General features: G+C 37.8%; 1 protein-coding gene across 1 annotated transcript in view; it reads right to left on the bottom strand.

Annotated features, from left to right (window-relative positions):
- NBEA (neurobeachin) overlaps positions 1-11,601 on the bottom strand; it is a 600,762-nt gene that overhangs the window by 311,746 nt on the left and 277,415 nt on the right. Inside the window, exon 35 of the mRNA XM_023531608.1 lies at positions 5,318-5,382. Coding sequence (XP_023387376.1) covers positions 5,318-5,382 — 65 coding nt within the window. The remainder of the gene's footprint in view (positions 1-5,317; positions 5,383-11,601) is intronic.

Genomic DNA, 11,601 nt, shown 5'->3' with positions numbered 1-11,601 from the left:
CCCCGACCATTCTGGCAAGCATCCTAGGTTTCCTTAGTCTTTTCTCTCTCATTTCTCCACACTGGCTATTTCCAGTATTCTCCTATCTTCTCAAATATGACCCCCCCACCCCCCAAAAAATTTCCTTCATTCTCAGTAAATGGCCCTACTGACATGTCAGAGAAGAAAGAAGACATCATAAAAGAACCCCTCTGAATCCTGCCCAAACTATACTGTGCACATCCTCCTCTCCATGCTCTTCTGTGATGGCCAGCCCTCGGGCTCAGCCTCCTCAGAGACTGTCAACGGAACAGAAACTTTACTTCTTTCCTTCCTACCACACTGGCGTCTTTCCACCAGCATTTAAAAATGCTCAAGTCCTTCCTTCTAAAAAATACCAACCCGTCTAATTAAAAACCCTGTCCACCTCCGGCAGCCACCCTGTTTCCCCTTCTTATTCAGACTTGTAGTACATACTTGCTGTCCATTCTCATCTTCCACTTTTCAACCCAGACCGACTTAGCTCTGTCCCCATCACTACTTTCTAAACGTGACTTCCCTCATTTATCTGCTCCCATAGCACCCTCTACTTGTCCCCTGGTACATTCATTACATCGATAAGTACTTCACAAAAGACTGTTGTTCCCACTAGACTCTGGCAGAACGGGTCGTGGTCTACACCCAGCACCTCTGACACACTGGGGCTCGCCAGCAGAAGTCTGCATGACATCAACATGACCCTCCCGTCACTGAATTCAGTGGTTCCTTTAATTCTCACTTACAAACACTCTTGTTGACTATTCATCTCTCCTCAAACATTCTACTACCCATTCTTTGTTCCATCAATAAATATTTGTGACTGAGAACTATGAGAACTAGGTATTAGGGAGAGGTCAGCAAATAAGGTGAATTCTTAAGGAAAGTATATTTTAGTGAAGAAGATCAACATAAGATAATTCGAGATGGCATTATTAAATGTTAAAACAGAGTCACGTGATGGAAGGGTGATTACTCAGTAAGATGGTCAGGGGAGCCTCTCTGAGAAGTGACATTTAAGCTGCTTCTTGAATGACAGTCAACAGCCAACCGTGTGAAGATGTGGAGAAAAGGATTCTCAGCAGAAACTGCAGTAAAGCTTGGCCCCAGGTTCTCTGCTCACCTTACACACTCCCTGAGCATCACACCTGTATTCCTACCTACCACTTACACATACAAGCAGGTAACTCCTAAAACTGAATCTGCATTCTAGCTGTATCTTTGGAGAGCTGGAGACCCAAATTCCAAAACGCCTATTCAACGATTCCACCTGGACACTGCACAGAAGCTACAAATTCAGTGTAACCTAAAGTGAAAACATCTCTCACCCAAGCTATGCTCCTCCTTCCGAACTGTTCTAAGTAAATTATGTTTATACTATAAGCCATCCAGCTACTACAGCTAGAAATCAAGTTTCTTTGGTTCCTTCTTTCCCCTTGTCCAACCTATCAGCAGTTGTACTGATTCAATTTCCAAAAGATACTTCAAATTTGTTCACTTCTTCTGCCCTCAAAGCCACTATTCGTCAGTTTCTGACAACAGGATCACTGAAACTTCAGACTGGTGTCTCCGTTCCAGTCTTGAGCCCTGAAATCCACCTGCCATGCTGCAGGTTATGCCAACCTCTTCACTCCACCCAGCAGCCTCACCCAGCTTACACAGCCCTTCCGGCACGGCCCTTGCTGATGATCCCCACCGTGAGGGTGACCCTCGTCTCTATGTGGCTAGCACGTGACATGCAATTAAATAGCTGTTGGCTGACTGAAAAACAGATCTCCAGCAACATGTCTTGCTACCTCCTGCCTCCAGGTTTCTGCACCACACCATTCCCTCGGCCTAGAATTTTATTCCTCTATTTTTTTTTTAAATTTCACAAAGCTATGTCCTGATCATCTCTCTCATTTCTCAACTATGATGGCATTATATTTAGATACACTCTTTTTTAAGGAATTCGCTCCATTTTTTTTAGTAGACTATTTTTTAAAGCAGATTAAAGTTCACCAGAAAACTTGAGCGGAAGATAGAGATTTCCAAATACCCTCTTCCTCCTCCCTCACCATTGCCATTATCACCATCTGTCACCAGAGTGGTATATTCGTTAGAAATAATGACACTACGCAGCATTATCATCCAAAGTCCTCAGTGTACATTAGGGTTCACTCGGCATTGTATATTCTATGGTTTGGACAAACGTATAACAACATGTATCTACTATTATATTATCACACAGAGTAGATTCACTGCTCTAAACATCTATGCTCTGCCTATTCATCCTTCCTCCTCCTATGCCCCTGGCAACCACTGATCTATTTACTATCTCCATGGTTTCGCCTTTTCCAGAATGTCACATAGTTGAAATCGTACAGTATGTAGCATTTTCAGATTGGCTACTTTCATTTAGTAATGTGTAATTAAGGTTCCTCCATGTCTTTTCATGACTTAATAGCTCATTTATTTTTACCACTAAATAATAAGCATTCCATTTTCTGGACATGCCATATGAATGAATGGGTATTTAATTATTCATTCACCTCCTGAAGGACATCTTGGTTGTGTCCAAGTTTTGACAATTATGAATAAAGGGACTCTATATGTGCAGGTTTTTATTTGGACATGTTTTAAACTCTTTTGAATAGACAGGCGTGTGATTTGGAGAGTACACTGTATGGTAAGAATACGCTTAGTTTTGTAAGAAACCGCCAACCTATCCTTCAAATCGGCTGTACCATGCTGCATTCCTACCAGCAACGGATGAGAGTTCCTGTTGCTCCACATCCTCACCAGCATTTGCTGTTGTCAGTGTACGGATTTTGGCCATTCTAACAGGTGTGCAGTGGTATTTCATTGCTGTTTTAATTAGTGTTTTCCTGATGATATATGAAGTGGAGCATCTTTTCCTGTGTATCTTCTTTGGCGAGGTGTCTGTGAAGGTCTTTGGCTCATTTTTAACCAGGGTGTTTGTTTTCTTATTGTTGAGTTTTAAGAGTTCTTCACATATTTTAGATAACAGTCCTTTCTCGGATGTGTCTTTTGCAAATACTTTCTCACAGTCTGCAGTATGTCTTCTCATTCTCTTGACATTATCTTTCATAAAGCGTAAGTTTTTAATTTAAATGAAGTCCAGCCTATCAATTCTTTCTTTCATGGATCATGCCTTTGGTATTGTATCTAAAAAATCATCACTGAAAACAAGGTCATCTAGATTTTCTCCTATGTTATCTTCTAAGAGTTTTATAGTTTTGCATTTTACGTTTAGGTCTGGGATCCGCTTTTAGTTAATTTTTGTGATGGTATAAAGTCTGTGTTTAGATTTATTTTTCACACTGGACGTCCAGTTGTTCTAGCACTGTCGAAAGAACTGTCTTTGCTATAAGCTTTGCTTGAATACATCTTTTAAAAGTCCTGATAGCACCATCGCCCAGAGAATGCACCACTCCAGACTAGGTTAAGTGCCCTGACTTATCCTTACACTAATACCTACACCACATCTACCATAGCACCCTTGTATTACTTTATGTGCCAGTCTAATGTTTGTCTCATTCACTTCTCTATTCCCAGCTCCTGTAACAGTGTTTTGGATATAATAGGTGATGAATAGGCATTTGCTATATTTTTGTATATTTTTGATATTTATAGCTAATCGTGTTTCAACTTTTGTCCCAAATCATCTTTACTGGGAAAAAAATTGATAGTAAAAATAGAAATACAAATCTAGAATGGCACAAAGAACATTATGGTGAGCATTTTAGAGGTTTTCATGGATTTAAATTCAAAGAAAATTAAATTTAACTACTTTCTATAATTCTAACCCCTTTCCTAAAACAAAACAAAATAAACCCCAACAATACCACTGAACAATAAAACTATCAAAAGCTAAAAACTTTTGATATTAGCAAATTTCCGACCCTTCTTCTTTTCTAGGATAACTATAATCTTAAGTGCTGGAGATTCAATTCTGTTAACTTCAGAGAGTTACTGATGACAAAATTTTTATTTTTTCCTTTCACGGTTGAAACAAAGTAGCAAAATTAGCATGTACATAATTTGTCAGATTTTATAACCGATATGACAATAAGTAGCCTGGGAAAAATTTCCTTCTAATTTTCGTCACCTGAAGATGAGTAATAATTATCAACTCTTACGATAATAAAGTATTATAAGAACTAGAGTGTGTTATTATAATTATGTAAAATTATCATTTACATTATAGAAGAAAACTAATATTTCCCTGCACCTTTTGCTTTGTAGTGAATGCAACATTTATTTTAATTTTTAGAGTAATATCATGGCTAAAAATAATTAAATCATGGAATATCTAAATGAGAAATATACAATAAGATGAAGTATTATAAAAACAGAGGCTATTTCTGAGACTATAATATACTGAAGGAAAAAAACCACTAATACTAAACTGTATTTGTTACTTTTTAAAAAAAATGGGTTTTTATACCATATATAAACTAATTTTTAAGGACTCTGTTGTTAAACATACTTTCATGACACCTTCCTTGACAAAGGTAAGTTTTAAATATAGTAAGCATTATTCCCTTATCAATTCAATTAAATCTGGTTTCAAATAAAAAAAATAGATTATACCAAATATTGCGTCATTATTTTCAAAGCATACACTATATTAGAGGAGAAACTCAAATGGCAGAGGATGCAGGTCTCTGGCTAACGGAAGCTGTACACATCAAAATGATGACAGTTACATCTGTCTTAATGTATCCACTGCCAATAAAGTATCAGAAAAATCACAGAGAACAACTGCTTATAATAAAGTGAAAAATACAGTAATGGGCTCTAACATAACTTAACTACAAGCACCATTTTATCAATGGTATATATACATAAAGTCCTAACCAGACTGTTCTACTTCCTACATTTAACGTCGTTCACATTTTCAGCTGGATACCAGATAGCAGGACATGATCGGATAAAACCGTTTCACATGAGCTGAGACAGGCAGAGGGAACGCACGCGGAGCCTGGTTCTGAAAGCAGATGGAGAGGCAGATGGGGCTGCAGACTGGGTTCATGCGATCTGCGTAAAACAACTTCACCACTCGGTGAGATGTGGCTCGAATCTCACACAACTTTCTGAAGTTTTTCCTTTTATTCGTTACATGTTTCCCACTCAAAACATGTTTAACATTTTAAACTTAATTTCTGTACCTGTGTAGTAAATTATTTAATTAAAACGTATTTTCTTACACATTTTTGGAACAGATGGTAGGAAATAGCAGTTGCCCAGTGGAATAAAATGTACAGACAAGTTGTCTAAAAATTGTAAAATTAATTACCTTCCTTCATTGATGAGCTCAATAAATGCAAGCCCTGCATTCTTCTGAATAGAATTCTGCCATTCCTAAAAAAAGAAACCAAACTAAGTGTCAGAAGAACGAGCATGTAAACGAAGGGAACATCTGGTTTAAGGATCATGTTGATGCTGTTAATAACTTCCATGTGATGTTATTTCTAAATCTTAAAAAAAAAAGGTTTTTAACAAATATCACTGTATTACTCAGTGTAGAAGGCGCTTTTGAATTTTGACTGAGACAGAAAGGCACAGAGAGTTCTCAGCACAAAGCTTCCTTCCCACAGAGACCGAATGGCTAGCCACGCGAGAACTGGAAACAGCGTAGAAAACTTTAGTCCTTGATATAAATTCTTTTTCACTGAGACTGTAAAGTGAAAATTAGAAATATAAACAATATATTTAGATTGACTTGGAAATGAAATATTCTAGTTATATGTGCAGTCAAATGATTGAACAGCACATAGAAAAATATATTTTCATAATAAATAAGTTCTTTCAAAATTTAAAAGATAAAATTAAAAAAATAAAATACTTAATATTAAAACTATATTCAAATGTAGTCTTTCTTTGCTGATTAGATGAAAATACATTTGTGATAATCTGGTAGTTCCACAGTTTGATCAACATAAGTGATTGTTATATCATGTTTTGGATTATGAGAGTATATCGCTTATTTTATATTCTTCTTATGAGGTATTTAGAATATGCTTTAAAACAATTTTTCAGTTACGGGCTTATCCTAGTGATTCCAATTTTTTTTTTTTGGTCTCTTTAAATATAGCTGGTAAATTACATTTTTTGGATTAAAAATTATATCCCTTTCAATAGTACTATAAATACTTCCCTGATACTTTTCTATAAAAAGTTCTTACTGACCGCTCAAGCCACTCATCTATAGATTCTTTCTCTGGGACTTTCCTGTTACAGTGCTGGCCACTCAGAGCGGTCAGCTTCCTGGCCATGAATTCGGCTTCACAGAAAGCATAACCTCTGTGTCAGCCCTTTGCTCCTGGTCACATTCCCCTCTAACACTTTGCACACATGCTGGGCATAAACGAGGTCCCCTGTGTTGGCATGTAAATATTCTCTGTTCTAAGTAAATTTGTAAAGAATTATAGAACAACAAATCATGAATCTACATTTCCCCAGGAGAAAGAATCAACGACTTGGGAAAAGAGATGTGGTAGCCTGGGGACAGAAATGATCTTATAAAGGCCTAAATGACTCCATTTTTAGCAAAGTCATTGTGTTTTCACCACCACAATGTTTAACTAAAATTTGTCAAAATGACAAGATTGCTATTGCATTTTGCAGAGCTTATTAAAACTTTCAAATCATTTTCGTTGAAAACAATTATAGGGAACTCTTTTTCCTGCATTTTAACAAAATGACTTATGACCACCCTCCTCTATTTTGCATATTACCATTATACATCCTATATTTCCTGCGAACCAATATCCCACAAAATGCGACAATTTATCAGGGATACTTGACATTTATTGTAGTATTAGCTTAAAGAAAAAACTGATTCTTACGTACTAAGAACCATGTCACTCTGAAGAAGAGATTCTTACAATTTCTTAAATGCCATTGTCTTTATGATGCTGTTTGAAAACTATGGCTCTTTATCAATATAAACTTCTAATGTGAATAGGATCTTTTAAGAAGATATTTACGATGTACATATTCAGGTATTACATACACATCCCAAATTATGCCGTGTCTAAAAGATCAAAGAGCCAAATGTTTTAAAAACTGTTCAGAACAAACAAAAGCATCTGTAAGGTGCCTTCAGCCCATGCGATGCTTACTTGCAATCTCTGATGGAGGAACGGCAGAAATAAGTCTTAGCTAAGCTAAGGATATTGGAACTTATAGGGTGACAAAGCCAATGAAAGTGAATGACTGCATGACTTCATTCAAGAAATACTGTTTCAGAAGAGTAATTTGTCATTTTTGAGCAAGAGGAGATAGTATGAGATTGTTTTATGTATTCTTTCAGAAGAGACAACAGGGACCTAAATCAGTGTTTTGAATAGGGTTACGAAAATTAAGAGACATTACAAAGATGCCAAGACTGGATGGAAAATTGGATTTAAGAGCTAAAGTAGAGAGTAGAGTCAAATAAGGTTATTAAGTTTTAAACATGGATGACAGGGAGAATGGTAATATTAGTCTGAAAATACTGAAGAAGGGTACACATTTGGGGAAAATCATAAAGTTGTCTTCAGTTTATATTTTTTGGATTTACAGTGATGATCACGTATCAAAAAGGAAGGCAGAATTTGAAATTATTTATTTAGAAATATTAAGGCATAGCATTAGGCAAGTCTCCAAAGAAGACTTAGACAGGATCAAAAGGGTTTGGCTCATTCTTGAGAACCATTCACATTTTTAAGATTAGAAAAAGAAGCAGTTGCAAAGGGTAGGAAAAAATCTACCAAAATTTAAGAAACGAAGCAAAATACTCTAGCAGTATTGAAAAGAAAATAATCCAGCAAATACACTGGTTCAGAATAAAAAATAGATATGACTCTTTAATCACTAATATCGTTTTCTTTTTTTAATGATCGAGATTAAATTGTTAAACTATCATATATAAACTACAAAATTAAAATATAGTAAACCACGAAGAATACTAAACATAAAAACAAAACTACAAAAAAAAAAAAAAAAAAAACAAGATACCATTCCGAGGGGAGGGAGAGGAGTGCGAGTGAGGAGGTGGCGCTGACAGTGGCGGCTGCTGTGGCTCAGAGGCTGGAGTGGGAGCTGCTGCCACACCAGCTGCGCACCTGCACGGGAGCTGGCGCCTGGGCTGGCTCCACTGGGGAACAGACTCTGTTTCTTGTGCTGGTGCTGGATATGGTGCTGAAGTTGGCACTAGGTGAATGGCTGGCCCTAGTCCTCTCCCTAGTGCCCAAAGCTGGCTCCAGCTCCGGGGAGAAGTGTCAGAACTGGTTATGGAATTGGCTCCAGTTCTGGGGCTGACTTGAACTCTGGCACTGGGCCAAACCTGATGTGGGAATTGGTGACAGGGATGACTCTAGGTCTAGAGCTGATACTGACGCTGGAGCTGGAGTTGGCACTGTGTATGGAGCTGGTACAAGAGCTCATGCTGCAGTTGGCTGTAGCTCTGGAGCTGGTGCAGAAGCAACCGCAGCTCCAGAGCTGGCACTGCGACTGGTTCTGGAATGACGGGTCTCAGCTCTACAACCGCTGTAGGAGCTGATGCCAGTTAAGGATGAATCTGCCTCTATCTCTGAGGCAGGCGCTAGTTTTGCCGCTGGCACTGGCTTTAGCTCTCCAGCCAGAGTGGGTCCCAGAGCTGTATGAAGCTCTAGCTTGTGCGAGAGCTGGCCCCAGCTCTACGGGTGCGGGAGCTGGTGTCGGAGCTACCAACGCCGCTTTTACAGTCATTCCTTAGAGTTCATGGCAACTGACGTGAAAGACACATCAAGAGGAGAAAAGGGAGACCAGGGATAACAACAACAAAAATAAAACGGAAAAGAAAATCTGAAAAATGAAAGACAGTGAAGCAACAGGAAAAATAAGACTGTAATTATGCAGTTGACATGCAAAGATAGTGCAAACAGAAAAAAACAGAAGGCTTAAAAAAAAACAAAGCTAAAAATATGTCCCAGAAAACAGAAAAGATAATGAGCTACAAGAAAAACAAAAGAGATAAAGAGATAAGGAAATGGGTAGATCTGTTGAAAGGTCAGTATCCACTGAGCAGGAATTTTAGGCAGAGTGGACAGGGAATGTGGACAAGAGGAAATTATCAAAGAAATTTAAAAATTTCCCTAGGAATTAAATATACAACACAAAATCCCCAGCAAGCACACCATTACGCAATTTTAGAACACACGGTTAAAGAAAAGGCAACAGGAAAAAAAAGTTTATATAAAGAATCTAAATTCAGAATGATACTAGACTTCGCAACACCAAAATAGAAGATAGGAGAAAACAACTTTGAAATTATGAGGAATGTGATACTCAAACAGAATATCTAGGCAAACTATCGACAAATATGAGGACAGGAGAGTTTTACTTTCAGACATGCATAAACATTTATTTTTCACCCACTTCTTTCAAAAACCTGGTGTGCTCGGCCAAAACGAGGGAGTGTGTCAAACAAGAGAGACCAGACTATGCTGTGACAGTGGCCAAGACTCAGGGGCTTAAAAAGTAAAGGTCATTTCTTCCTCAGGTCCCATGCCTATGGCTTGTGTTCTGCACTGCGTCAATGTCAATCACGCTCGCTCAGGGAGCGAGAGAGGCCACGTGGCCACCGTCTGGACCACTGTCAGCAACCAAGGTGGAGGTAAAGAGTGAGTTTATGCATAGCTGGCTCCTGTAGCTTCTGCCCAGAAGTAAAACGTGTCACTTCTCACATTTCATCAGTCAAAGTCACATCACTAAGCCTAAGCCCATTGGAGCAAGGGTGTGCAAACCCAAATGCTCAAGGGACGGGAAAGAGCCAAATACATGTGCACAACCCGAATACTACTGCAAGGGAAGAAATCAGATCTAAGAAACGGTGGATCTGGCCCAGGAGCGAGGCTGTGGGAATTCTCCAAATAATGGTGAATGGAAGGACCAACACTGGGTCTTCTTGAGTAGGATTTGAGAGAATATCTGATATGCACTGTATTTAGAGTAGGCTTTTAGTAAAATTGGAAAGTTTGGGGGTAATTTAGTGATAGGGATATAGAAAACTTAGGCAAAAAACAAAGAGCAAAGAGCCCATTAATTTCAAGAATAAAAGTTGTTTAAAGAAGAGAGTGGCAGACAGTTCACATACAAATGATATTCACAAGCAATATTGACGTACTTGAAAGTCTAACTTAACAACAGTGGGCAAATGCTGAGAAAATGAGGGATCCCCCCCAACCCTTCTGTGCTTTTTTTGTTTGTTTGTTTGTTTGTTTGTTTGTTTTGCTTGATCTCTTTAGTTGGATTACAGAGTTAGACATAAATTCTTTTACAACGAAGCAGCCAAAGCTTTATGGTAAAGGCTGAGTATCTCACAGCACAGCTTCGAGTCACTCCCCTTATGTTTTAGTAGGGGATAGTGGCAACGCCATAAGGATAAAATACTATAATAAAGTCAAAATGTAAAAATATTGGAAAACAAAGAACATTGGTATACTACTATATTATTTAGAAAATACTGGTTAATAACATAGGAAAGGGCTAATAACATAGTGGTTGCCTAAACTAGGTGGGTCTCAGGGGTGAAGAATGGGTCTGATTTTTGTTTTGTTGTAAGTCTTTAAACTATGTATACAACTTTTAAATTCCATAAAAATAAACTTTTTCTTTTATAATAGTGTTAGATTTATAAAACTATTATAAATGTAACACAGAGAGTTTCTGTGAAGAATGAGGAGACTTATACTGCATGAAAACTAACAGAATGTTAAGAAAAAAAAGTTAATTTATCAGATTACAGAGAAGTTTTCAATATAGAAGACACGTTAAATATTCTAAATAAAAATTTATCATTGCAATGTGTATGTATATGTGTGTGTGTGTGTGTGTGTATGATTTTTTTTTCCTCCAGAATTGTTTTTGTGACTAAGCAGGCAATGTAATTCTTGAATTTGTTTGATAACAATGCTATTGACAGGCTTTGTATTTGAGTTCGACTCCTCCTGGAGGCCTAAAGTTAGAGTTGCTCTTCTCTGTTTCCTACCCAAATAAGTGTTCACAAAGGAGAGGAGGGCTGAAGTCTCGCCCGAGAAAATTTTCTCGAACCTTTCTGTGATGGTGGGACAGTGTCACTTTCCCATTTGCGCTCTAAGTATTTCAGATATTTTTAAATACAGGCATCAAACAGCTACCATTTTATTTGTTTGTATACTGTCAATTTCTCCACACGTCAGAAAGGTCAGGTATGATGAAGACACAGGAGAGGTCCCGGATTCAGTGATCAGATGTGGTGGCTGAGAGCTTGATTGCACTGGGTTGATGAATGAAAGAGAATTCAGGAAGAGAAGGTGGTAACTGGAATATACGTTCAATTTTTTTTTTTTTTTTTTTGGGGCAGTAAAAGCTAAGAAAAAACAGAATAGGAGGCCGAGAAAAAGCTTCATAGTTTTTATGATGAAGAGATTTAAATATTTGTTGTAGGGCAGAAAATGCAAGAGACAGAGAAACACGAGTTGTAAGAGAGAAACGGTAACAGGAAATCTTGAAGAAGGCATTAGAAAATGGGGTGTCTTGGAAAGGAATAAGGGAAGTTATTTCTTAAGAAAAAGA

The sequence above is a fragment of the Pteropus vampyrus genome, unplaced genomic scaffold, assembly GCF_000151845.1.
Source record: "Pteropus vampyrus isolate Shadow unplaced genomic scaffold, Pvam_2.0 Scaffold71, whole genome shotgun sequence".
Classification (NCBI taxonomy): domain Eukaryota; kingdom Metazoa; phylum Chordata; class Mammalia; order Chiroptera; family Pteropodidae; genus Pteropus; species Pteropus vampyrus.
The sequence above is the reverse complement of the archived record's forward strand: the minus strand, read 5'-3'. Positions and strand labels throughout refer to the sequence as shown.